This window comes from Urocitellus parryii, chromosome 5, assembly GCF_045843805.1.
Source record: "Urocitellus parryii isolate mUroPar1 chromosome 5, mUroPar1.hap1, whole genome shotgun sequence".
Classification (NCBI taxonomy): domain Eukaryota; kingdom Metazoa; phylum Chordata; class Mammalia; order Rodentia; family Sciuridae; genus Urocitellus; species Urocitellus parryii.
This window is the reverse complement of record NC_135535.1, coordinates 117,883,910-117,896,114: the sequence shown is the minus strand read 5'-3', so window position 1 is coordinate 117,896,114 and position 12,205 is coordinate 117,883,910. Positions and strand designations below refer to the sequence as shown.

The window sequence follows — 12,205 nt, the reverse complement described above, 5'->3', positions numbered from 1 at the left end:
TTCGGGCAATTTAGTGAAAAACTGTCTCAAAGGAAAAAGAAAAGGGCTGGAGATATAGCTCAACGGTAGAGCACTTGCCTAGAATGTGTGAGGCCCTGTGTTCAAAACCCAGTGACAGGAAACAAAGAAATGACAACAAGAAAGAAAAACTCAAGACTATCTGATGATAGAGAGAATGGTGGCTGGATTAGGGTAAGGGAGCTTGGAGTTAAGAGGCTAATTAGGAAAAGTTAGATTAGTAACCAGGTGCTGTGGCACTCACCTGTAGTACCAGTGACTCAGGAGGTTGAGGCAGGAGAACCACAAGTTCAAGGCCAGCCTCAGCAATTTAGGAAAACCCTGTCTCAAAATAAAAAAGAAAAAGGGAGCCAGGAGCGGTGGTGCATATCTGTAATCTCAGTGGCTCAGGTGGCTGAGGCGGGAGGATCTGAGTTCTAAGCCAGCCTCAGCAATTTACCAAGCCCCTAAGCAACTCAGTGAGACCCAGTCTCTAAATAAAATACAAAATAGGAGTAGGGATGTGGATCAGTAGTTGAGTGCCCCTGAGTTCAATCCCTAGTACCAAAAAAAAGGGGGGGGGGGTTGGGGGTTTAGCTTAGTGGTGGAGTGCCCCTAGGTTCAATTCCCTTCACCAAAGAGGAAGGAAAAAGTGTTTCTGTACATTTTATTTATTTATCTATTGGTTCTGGGATTGAAACCAGGGGTGCTCTACCCTTTAGATACGCCCTCAGCCCCTTTTATTTTTATTTTTTAATTTTGAGACAGAGCCTTGCTAAGTTGCTGAGTGCCTCAATAAATTGCTGAGGCTAGGCTGGAACATGTGATCTTCCTGCCTCAGTCTCCAGTGCTGCTGAATACAGACATGTGCTGCAGTTCCTGATCCAGGAACACTTTTTTTTTTTTTTTTTTTTTTTTTATGGCTCCTTGGGGCTCTCCTGGACCTGAACCAGGCCTTGTGGTAGGGCAGCATCCATTTTCATTGCTGTGCTCCTATCACACAGGTGACCAGACACTTTGAACATCACCTGCAGGATGGAGATGGTGTCAGGCACCAGGAACACTTTAGACCTCCTCCTTTCTCCATAGTCTTTTCTCCAGGAGAGAGAGTGGAAAAAAAAAAAAAAGTCTACTGCTGACCTCAGGCAGTTCACTCTGCCCCTTTGTACTTTATCTCATTTAAATCAGATAATAATGCTTTATTTGACTGAAGGCAGAGAATTGGAGTACAGAGAACTGGAATGCAGGGTATCTTAATGATCTTTTTTAGCTTTTTTGCTTCTCCCATCCCCCTGTGGTTTTTGACTTCTTTTGGTGCTGGGGATTGAACTCAGAGCCTGGGGCTTATTCAGCATGTTGTGCCACTGAGCTACAATCCCAGCCCCCATACCCCTATTTGGTCTTTAATTTTTCTTTGGAACTTTCCAACATATATTCTTTCCCAACAGTGATTTCATCCCTGAAATCACTTGTTGGGGTTTCCCTCAGGGCCTCTCAGAGATGTGACTGAAGCCGGGAAGGGAGGGTCTTCAAAACTGACCTTGAAAAAAGAAGTAGGGCTGTATTAAGTGTATAATTGCGTCCGACTCATATCATGCCCACTCCTGTTTCCTTAAGTAGGGAGCAGGGTCATTGTAGGCAATGAAAGGCTTTGAAGTAAAAGCCATGGGTATCACCCCAATATGAACGGGCCTCCGCTCCACTTTTCCGCTTGGGAGGAACACCATCAAGGGCTTCGGCGGTGACTCGGTTTCCCTCAGTCACAGAATCCTGATCATAACTCACCCCTCCTTTACCCAACCCATCCTCAGTGCGCGGAGGCACCAGGGATCTGTACTTCGGCTCCACCTCCACCCGGTGCCCTCAGAGGGGCTCTTCCCCTTCCCTGGGCTCGTCAGGGGCGGAGCCCACCTGTGCTCCGGGGGCGGGGCTTCGGCGGAGGCGGGACAGGTGGGGTGTGAGGTAGTGCCCAGAGCCGGGAGAAACCGCCAGAGCTGGAGGAGGAGAGAGGACAGGAAGGCGACGGGCGGGCACCCAGGGAAGCCTCCTTCTGGGCAGCGTGTAAGAGCGAGCGAGCGAGCGAGCGAACGAGGAGGGAGGGCGGCAGCGAGCTTGCGACAAGGAGAGGCGTGGAGTGGAGAGCGGAGCCTTGAGGACACTCAGTGGAGGAGGAGCCGGGCTTTGCTGTGGAGAGAGACCTTTGAGGCGCCCGCGCAGCCTGAGACCCCTGGCTCAGAGCATGAACAGGAGCCCCGCTGGAGAGCGGCCGGGGAAGACGGCCTCGGCGCAGCCCTGAGACGCTGGGCTGGGGCTGGGGCTCCGGGCGCCCTGGGCGCTGGGCCCGGCCGGGGGGCGGAGGCTGGGTGGGGAGCAGCCCGCGCTGGCGGCGGCCGCCTCGGCGCAGCGCCATGGGGAGCCCCCGGGCCGCGCTGCTCCTGCTGCTCCTGCGCCCGGTCAAGCTGCTGCGGAGGCGCTTCCGGCTGCTGCTGGTACTCGCGGTGGTGTCCGTGGGGCTCTGGACTCTGTATCTGGAACTGGTGGCGTCGGCCCAGGTCGGCGGGAACCCCCTGAACCGGAGTAAGTAGCCGCGGGGCGAGGGACAGCGCCGAGGTGGGAGGAGGCGGCACCCGTGGCTCGCGCGTTGGGGGGAACAGCGTCAACCTGGGACTCGATGTCCAACTCGTTTTCGTCTCCAGGTGCCCGGCGCCGCCCCGCGCTACTGGGGGAGAGAGGCGGACGCGGGTGGGGAGCAGCTTCAGGGCCGGACCTCCGAATTCCCGAGCCTGGCTCTGCCTTTCGGGCCATGTGGGGCCGGGACATTCTCGGGGCTTCTCGTTTCTCCCCTCGGAGAGGACACGAGGCGGCTCCAGGTTTGCCCTGCCAAAACGCTGGCTGAGACCTGGGGCACCTCCCACCTCTCCAGGCTTGCAGCTCCGCCGGAAAGAAACGCGCGGTCCACGCGTGGGCTTGAGGTTCGGTTGTAGTATGCCCTGGACGGTCTCCACCGAGGCCATGCGCTCCAGTCGGAGCGACCCAAAGTTTACCCACCCCTCCTGCTGTGTCTTCTTGGGTTCTTTTTGAATAATTCCTCGGAGAGCCACCCCATCTTCCCCCACCCCATGCTTCACCCGGCTCCCAGCCTGTACTCTCAAGTTTCCCACCACCTCGCTGCGCAGTCCCTACTTCTCTTTCAGGTCACCTCCTGCTAGTTTTCTGAAGCCCTCCTTGCAAATCCTACAGAATCTGCAAACTTCAGAAGAGGAGGGACAGCACAGTGGACCCGGTAGTGGGTAGATTATTATGTCTATCTTTAACTTTACCGAAGTCACTTGATGTTTCTGTGCCTCAATTTCCTCCTAAAAAAAAAAAAAAATGGGAGGAAACAGTCTCTTTCCCTACTTCAAAAGGTGTGACTCTCCCCAAAGTGCCTTTCAATGGACTTTTGATGGACTTAAGAAAGTAAAAGATCAATGTAATAGCCACAAGGAGTGGAGAAATTCCCAGAATGGTGAGGTGCCCTTCCCCTGCCTGCCGGACCCTGGTTCAAAGTTCTAGCTCATTGAATCCCATGACTTCACTTCCCCTTTCCTTAAACCTCGGAGAAAATGCTCTGACCTGTATTTGTGTTAACTCCTCTCCCCAGAGTTGGGTGTGGTGCTTTGCCTCCTCCTGTGGCCCAAAAGAGGGAATTACTAAGAACAGTAACTGAGTGGGTTCAGGTTAGAAATATATATTTAAGGCCTAACCTCTTTACTCTGTGCCAGTGGAGATCATTCTGGTTGTGTTAAGACTGACTTTGTCACCAAGCAAAGTAACTTGGGCAATCAAGGGAGAAAGTGACAGTTTTTCAGGTCAAAGAAATTTAGTCTAAATGATCTCCAAGGTCCCTTTTAGTTTGGATCCTAATATTGTATAACCTTTGCCACTTGAGCACTTCCAGGCCCAGAGATCTCAAAATATAGGGAGGAAAACTGTGTTCAGCCACAGTCCCACAGCTCTACCTAGGAGAATTCTGATAAGCCCAGACTGCCTTCTCATAGCTAGTTCTTCCCTCCCTTGAACCTCTACCTACACAAGGCTACTCAGTCCCAAGTAGCTGAGCTCTGTTCCAGTGTACACAGGTGGGAGGCCTGGGAGGGATACACCTTCCCTGTGTGGCCTTCATTTTGTTCATGTGACAGTCATTAGGATCTTCTGCACAAATTAAAGACAGAGAGGAAGGCAGTTTTTTTTTGTGTGTGTGTGACTCCGAAGTCAGTGACCTCCTTTCTCCCCATCCCTACTTTTCTTTTACTTCGGGTGTGCTTACTCCTCCAAGACCAAAAACCTGTTTGCCATGATAATGATCTCACACTCTGGCTTCCAGTTGTTATCTCCTGTTGATTTTCACATCCTAAGCAGTCAGTTCTTGGGTCTGTTGGGTTCCACTAGTGGATGAATCTGACTTGGTTTTCTTATTCTTTTTTTTTTTTCTTCTTCCAAACCTCCTCCAGAAAAATGCTCCCAACTTCCTATTCCAGAACTGGCTTTCTGTTTCCCTGTAATTTTTATCAAGAGGTTGAGCCTGGGTGCTGATGGATCTCTTCTTTCCTTTTCTCAGTCTCCTAGAACCCTGGAATCCATCTGCTATGCAAAGTGTTCAGCTCTTTCCTTGATTTCCTTATGGGATGAGATTTAGATAGTGGAGGTGGTTTCTGGCACCTTGCCCCCCATCTCTTTTTTGTTGTTTAAAAACCCCTGACATTTTGCATCAAAGTTCCTTCCTGTCCTATAGCTCTTATTATCAGCTCACAGCTATTTCTTTGAAGGGAGATTTGGGGAAAAGAAATTGGGAAAGAAGAGATAGGAAAGAGGTTGCTAACATTCCCTCCTCCACACCCCACATCATTGGCAACAAGAGTAGTAAAACTGCCCCTTCCAGTACTGTACTCCGGGCCCTTGACCATGACAACCAGAACCCCATCTTGGCCCTGCTTCCCAAAAAGCCACTCTGCCTCCTCTTTCTAGCAATCTCTGCCAACTCACTCTACCACCAGCTTGCCTGTCATCTGTAAGGCCAGCCTTCATTGCCCAGAACCTGTCATTTGCCTGTCCCTGTGTGAGGGGCGTATTGGTCTAGCGCTGGAAGAAGTGTACAGAGAGATGGCAGTCACAAACTCCAGGGTGGTAAAGTAATGACAGGGGAGCATGCTTCCTTCCTGCTTCATCTTCATGAAATAACCCAGTAGTTTTAAGATATGTATGGTGTGCAATTTGGGTTCCATATGTAGAAAAAGATAACAGCCACAGTTGGGCTAGCATTCAGAGAAAAAACAACCAAAATCATTAAAAAATAGAAAATGGATCCCTTGGACAAAAGAATTAGGGATGTGCACTCACTTATTTACACATATTTATTTAATGCATACCTATTGTGTTAAGTCATTTAGATGTGATGACCATGATATAGTTTCTGCTCTCTATTACTTTCTATCTAGGATGAGAGCAATGTGTTTATATAAAAAGAATCAGATTATGAAATAGTCATCAAGTTTTCCAAATGTAGAACCTAGATGTTTTTTGTGATGCTTCTGGAAATGGAGTATAGCTTTCAATCCATTTCATGAAAGTGGGGACATTTGTAGAGATCCTGAGGAGCTGATAGATTCTTTTTTAAATATTTATTTTTTAATTTTAGATGGACACAATATCTTTATTTTTTATTTTTATGTGGTGCCAAGGATCAAACCCGTGCCTCATGCATGCTAGACGAGCACTCTACCACTGAGCCACAACTCCTGTCTGAGCTGATATTATTTTGATGGATTCCAGAAAGAGAAAAAAACAGGGAGAAAAAAACAGCATAAACAAAGACTAAGCATCAGGGAAAATTTAGTGTTTGGGAATATGGAGCAACTAGGTTGGGTAGGACAAAAAAGTAGAAAGAAGAGTAAAGAATGGTGCTAATTGTGAAAAATTTTGAATAATAATCTTTTAATTTTTTTTTTTCCTTTTGGTGCCAGGGGCACCTAACTGCTGAGCCACATCCCCAGTCCTTTTTATATTTTATTTTGAGACAGGGTCTTGCGGGCTTCACTAAGTTGCAGAGGCTGGCTTTGAACTTGTGATCCTCCTGCCTCAGCCTCCTGAGTCAGTGAGAATACAGTTGTATGCCATCATGCCCAGCTCAGTATTTTAATACCTGATATAGCTATACTGGTGTATACTGGCTGAAAAGCAGCTCTGGGAACAAACTGTTATTGGAAGTTAAAGATTATATATCTAGGCAGGTTTTAACAAGTTATACCCATTTGTTCAGATTGGATTAGCTAGGGTTTTGCTTGAAGGTAAAGATCTGGACTAAAATGTTCTTTGCTCTATAATTGACCCACTGCTGGGATCAACTTGGAGCTATATCCAAGAGAGAACAATTTGGGCAGAAAGCCAGGGCAAAGGGATATTGTGCACTGGCCTCCTTCTAGATCTCCCAAAGGTGGGTTTGGCATGTCCCTGCTTATGTGCCAGATTTACCAGGATCCCAAATTGCTCTCAAGCTCAGGAACTAATTGGCTTTTGCTGCCTTCTGTCTATACATCATCTCTCTGGTTGGCCCTTATGATTTGTGATTGACTTGAGTGGGCTAAGGGAGGCACACCCACAGATGTCAGGCAGGCACTTCAGCTCCTGGGTCACCACAGCCACTCTGCTTTGGAAAGGATACAAACCCTCCAGTAACAGAGGTAACCCCGGGCAGAGCAGTAATCTGAGACACAGGGAGGGAGGGAGAAGCAAATGAGACAGATGTGTGGGCCTAGGAGGGATAATGTGGCTTAGAGTTGAAACTTAGAGCAGAGGCAGGGCACAACTGTCTTGTGTGCTTCTTGTGGGCTGGGACCACGTCTCATGCAGCCTGGCTGGGCTGCTTCTCTTTCCCATGGAACCTCTGGGTCTTTTTCCTGTGTCCTACTTACCTTTCTTTACATTGATATTTGTTTGACCTGCCTGCTGTGTGCATCTTCAAATTATTTAATTCTGGGCACATACTAAGTACTCACATAGGTACTTCCTGGTTATGAACAGTCAGCTCTGAATTTCCAAGCACCTGATATTTTCCACTAGCAGATATCTGTTTATCTGTGCCTATTCTAGGATTAGAACCTAGAAATTCTTGTTCCTTGTACTATGTACTTAGAATCCGTAATAGCATTTGCATACAAATCAAAGGTAAGAATTAGACCATCAATGTTTTTTCATTTATAAAGCATGCTTTCTTTGGACCTCGAATTGCCTGTAGCAGGAATGTGTGTGACAATAGCAGATCATATCCACATTTGGTATCTGTCCTTTCCCTAGAACAGCCTCTGATCTGATGTGGCCAGCAGCATCTCAGCAACACATCCACTGTCTTTATCCTCCCCACCACCCAAGGACTCTCATCTGAGTTAAGGTCCCATTCTCCTACTTGGAGGCACTGGGGCTGCTTGCCACTCGCTGTCCTAGGAGTTATTTGGACACCTGGCATGGTTATCATTGCTTTGTAGCATGAGGTCTTCTGAAATAGACACTTCTCTGCCGGTTTTAGGAGAGCCTGGTAGGTAAGTATGCTGCAGTAATTTTCCAGGCCACAGAGCCTGGTCTTGCCCTTTAGTGCTGAGCTTTATGAAGCAGAGCAGAGCAGCCGCCATAGCAAGTTTGCTTTGGAAGGGGACCTAGAGGCTGTTCTTGGAGTCAGCTGCTCACTGTCTAGTTCTTTAAGAGTTTCGTCACTCTTAGAAACTTCCCTTTTTAAATTTTCCACAAGCGCTTTTCTTTGTGTCTAAAGACGATGAGGTCCAAACTAGGCCAATGATACATTTCAACCTTCAGGTAATCCCCCTTTGACCTTGTGAGCCACATAATTAATAGATTTATAGATTAGCTAATATAAAATACTACTACTGGAAGAAGTAGTATTTATTTATAGATTAGCTGATATAAAATACTACTACTACTGGAAGAAGAAAAATTTGGATGAGTTGGGCTGAATGAATATGTTATACATTCTGAGCAAAGATGACAGTTTTTTGTTTGTTTTTTTTTTTTTTTGTATTGGGAATTGAACCTTGGGGGGGCTTTATTACTGAGCTACAGTCCTTTTTTAAAATTTTTTAAATTTTGAGACAGAGTCTTGCTAAGTTGCTGAGGTTGACCTCAAATTCATGATCTTCCTGCCCCAGTCTCTTAAATTGCTGGCATTATAGGTGTGCACTGCCTTGCCTGGTGACAGTAGATCTTTAAATTTTTACACTTTTATGTTCTGCTTTGAATATTAAAGTAGCCATTAGATAAACAAAAATAAAAATTTTAATTATCTGTGTGTGTGTGTGTGGTCTTGAAGTTCAGACCCAGGGACTCACATAGGTTGGGCAAGCATTCTAAACTATTCTACCACTGAGCTATATTTCTAGCACTCCCCCCTCACACTTTTTTTTGGCACTAGGAATTGAACATAGGGGCACTTTACCACCGAGTCACATCCCCAGCCCTTTTTTATATTTTATTTAGAGTCAGGTTCTTGCTGAGTTGCTTAGGGCCTCACTAAGTTGCTGAGGCTGGCTTTGAACTTGCAACTCTCCTATATCAGCCTCCCAGGCCACAGGGATTACAGATGTGTGCCATTGTACTTGGCTGGATTTTGGAATTCTTAAGACAAGAATTATAGAATTAAAATTCCCAAAAGCTGGGAAATTATTTTCATGGTCTTTTCCCCTCGCCATCTTTACTTAGGCTAATTGAAAAGTTGAGCCAGGCATGTTGGCACATCCCTGTAATCCCAGCTACTTGGTTGGCTGAGGCAGGAGGATCACATTTTCAAGGCCAGCCTCAGCAATTTAGCAAGACCCTGTCTTGCTAAATGGTTGGGATATAGCTCAGAAGTAGAATGATCCTGGGTTTGATCCTTACCACCACAAAAAAAAGGGGAAAAAATTGGATTATATCAACTTTGGCATCAAAAGACTATGGAGAGGTTGAAATTTGATGAGAGATGTTGGGGCCTGAGCCACTGTTGCTGAAAAAAATGACATAAGCACAAAGCAAATTCAATAAAGTTTGAGGCACCCCTGACAGGTAAAACAATGAAGATGTTGGCCAGGAAATCTGGAGACCTAAAAAGTTCGTCATGTGGATACCACCCCACCCAAAGGTGTAGGAGGAAGACCCTCAGACCACCAGGGAAACTATGAACATGAAGATCTGTGGCTGTTGCCTGGCCTGAGGCTTATGGACACAGGCACAAACATTAGAGATTCTGCCCCTTTTTAAACAGCTGAGAAAAACAGGCCCAGAGAGGAGACTGCATATGCTTCTTCTACCATTTTTTTTTTTTATAGTTGTAGATGGACACAGTATCTTTATTTTTATTTGTTTTTATGTGGTGCTGAGGATTGAACCCAGGGCCTCACTCGTGCGAGGCAAGCACTCTACCACTGAGGTACAATCCCAGCCCCTGATTTCTTCTTTTAAACTGTGTTTTTGCTTTGCCTGGCAGAGGCTATGCTTATGTCCCACTTTATAGTGGATAAAATTGTGCTTTGTGGCATTAGGGCCTGGGAAGAGGGCCTAAGAGGGATGGGAAAAGAAAAAGAAAGAAAGGAATAGAGCAATGACATTCCAAGGGACTTTATATATAAGTGCCCTGGAAACTGAGTGATATATATTTTTCAATTTTTATTTTGCAAATCTTGAATGGTGGCAGAGGTGACTCATTTTAAAACTTAAAGCAAATTATTTATGGAATACCACTTTTTTGGCGGGTACTGAGTGGAAAGATTGTGGAATTTGAAGTTAGGGTAGGGTTCAAATCTGAGATCTATTATTCACCAGTTGTGGGACCTCATATCCAGTACTTATTCATTCCCAAACTTCAGATGCTTCATTTTGGTCGTGGGGTTTGAATGCCCTCCCTGTGAGAGCTTTGCTTATAACAGAAGTTTACAATAGGTGCTGGGTTAGATTTAAAAGAAGTTAGAAACTCAGTGAGTGCTATTTCCCATCACTTTCCCTTCAGAGTTTGCAGTCTGGTAGAAACTGGAGAATGGCTGGGCGGGCAGGTATGATTAGATCCATGCCCCAGTTGGCCCTTTTGCCAATACTTCTTCAACTTCTCTGTCTAGTCCTACCACAGTCACTAGGCCATCATGTCCAGCACCTGCCACCAAATACACATCCTCTAACCATTCTTTTTTACTGCTTTCATCTTTAATCCTCATTTTGAGCAAAAACTTGCAATGGGGATTTGGGGGTAGGCTAGGAGGCAAAGGGTGGTTAGTTCATTTTTGGGGGGGGGCGGGTACTGGGGATTGAACTCAGGGGGATTCTACCACTGAGCTACATCCCCAGCCCTTTTTTGTATTTTATTTAGAGACAGGGTCTCACTAAGTGTTTAGTGCCTCACTTTTGCTGAGGCTGACTTTGAACTCCTGATCATCCTGCTTTAGCCTGTCAAGCTGCTGAGATTACAGGCATGTGCCACTCACTTGGCCTGGTAGGAGGAAAAGGTTTTTGATGAGAAAGAGATATTTTGGAGGATGTACCAGGGCACAATTGGGACACAGTAATTTGCCACTTTGCTGCATGTCCCCTGAAGTATGAGGACTTCAGGAACTCTGTTATGGTTTGAATTTGAAATTTCCCCCAAAGGCTCTTTGTTTGTATGTGGTGCTGAGGATCGAACCCGGGCCGCACGCATGCCAGACGAGCGTGCTACCGCTTGAGCCACATCCCCAGCCCCCCAAAGGCGCTTATGTTGAAGATTTGATCCCCAAGGCAGCTGTGTTCAGAGATGGGGCCTTTGGAAGATGACTGGATCATGAGGGCTTTAGCCTTATCAATAGAGTAAACTGTTTATGGACTTATAGCTTAATGGATTTAGGGAGAGGAGTTTGTCATAAAGCAAGCTCTTTCTGCTTCCTAGCCACCATGAGGTAAATAACCTTGTTTTACCAGTCTGATGTTCTGCCTTGCACAGAAACAATTTAGTTGAGAGACCATGGACTGAAACTTCTGAAACTATGAGCCAAAATAAATGTTTTGTCCCCCCCCCCCTTTTTTTTTTCTTGTACCAGGGATTGGCTCAGGGTGTTTTACCACTCAGCCACGTCCCTTGCCCTTTTTCTTTTTTATTTTGAGACAAGGTCTTGCTAAGTTGCTGAGGCTGGCTTTGAACTTGCAATCCTCAGCCTCCCATGCGCCACTGGGCCTGGCAGGTTTCCTCTTTTAAGTCGATATTTTCAGGTATTTTGTCACAGCAATGGACAAAAAAGCTGACTAACACAGACTGAAGAAATGCTAGGCAGTTTTCTTAGTTTAAAATCCTAGCTCTGTAACTGAGTTACCATGAGCAATAGATTTAGGTAAAATAAATTTGCATTAAATGGTTAAAACATAATATTAATGTAGTATATTGTATTTTAAAGGAACATAATAAACTTGAAATAACCAAATAAAACTTTTGTATTATTTGGTTAAAAAAAAAAAACATGGAGTTTTGTTTGTTTGTTTTTGTTTTGAGACTGAATTCTACTAAACTGCCCAGGCTGGCCTTGAACTTGAACTTGCAATCCTCCTTTGCCTCGGCCCCCCAAGTAGCTGGGATTATAGGCTTACATCACTGCACTCGGCTTGTGAAGGCTTTAGTTTCATAATCTTTGGAAAGGGATGCCTCTTTCAAGAGTAGGTTTGGCACTTTCCTGTGCCACTCAGGGGCCAAGGGCACAGTCTATCTTTGGCGTTCTGGCACTGGTCTTTCAAGACTCAGTTGCCTGAACCAGGAGGTGGCAGTTATCCCAGGCCCTCTGGCCACTTTGGCCTCCAAGGTCATCTTTGACAACATGGTCTCCACACAGCAGTTGCCTAGAGGATTAAAGATCTCCCTGATGGGATCTTCTTACAAATCCTCTGATCCACTCCTTTCCAGCCTGCCTGCCAACCCAGTGTTCAAATGGATGTGTGCAGCATTGCTCATGCACACCCGCCCTAACCAGTCAGCTGTTCTCACTGGCGGACCACCAGTAGGAGGACAGTGAGGATTTCCTCTGGAACCAGAGACAAAGTGCCAATACTCATTCTCAGTCCCTGGTTCTCCTTTTTTTTCCATTTCTGCTAAAGGCCTGGGCAAAGGGGCATGGAGATGGAGGTATATCCCAAATGAATGACTTTTAGTAGCAGCAGAAGATGGGGGAGAAATAAG

At 46.1% G+C, this 12,205-nt stretch overlaps 1 protein-coding gene across 1 annotated transcript in view; it reads left to right on the top strand.

Annotated features, from left to right (window-relative positions):
* Positions 1-2,392: 2,392 nt before the first annotated feature.
* The window catches only part of B4galnt3 (beta-1,4-N-acetyl-galactosaminyltransferase 3), a 105,724-nt gene continuing 95,911 nt past the window's right edge, over positions 2,393-12,205 (top strand). The window contains exon 1 of the mRNA XM_026410981.2: positions 2,393-2,574. Within this exon, the coding sequence (XP_026266766.2) occupies positions 2,406-2,574 (169 nt within the window). The 5' untranslated portion in view covers positions 2,393-2,405. The remainder of the gene's footprint in view (positions 2,575-12,205) is intronic.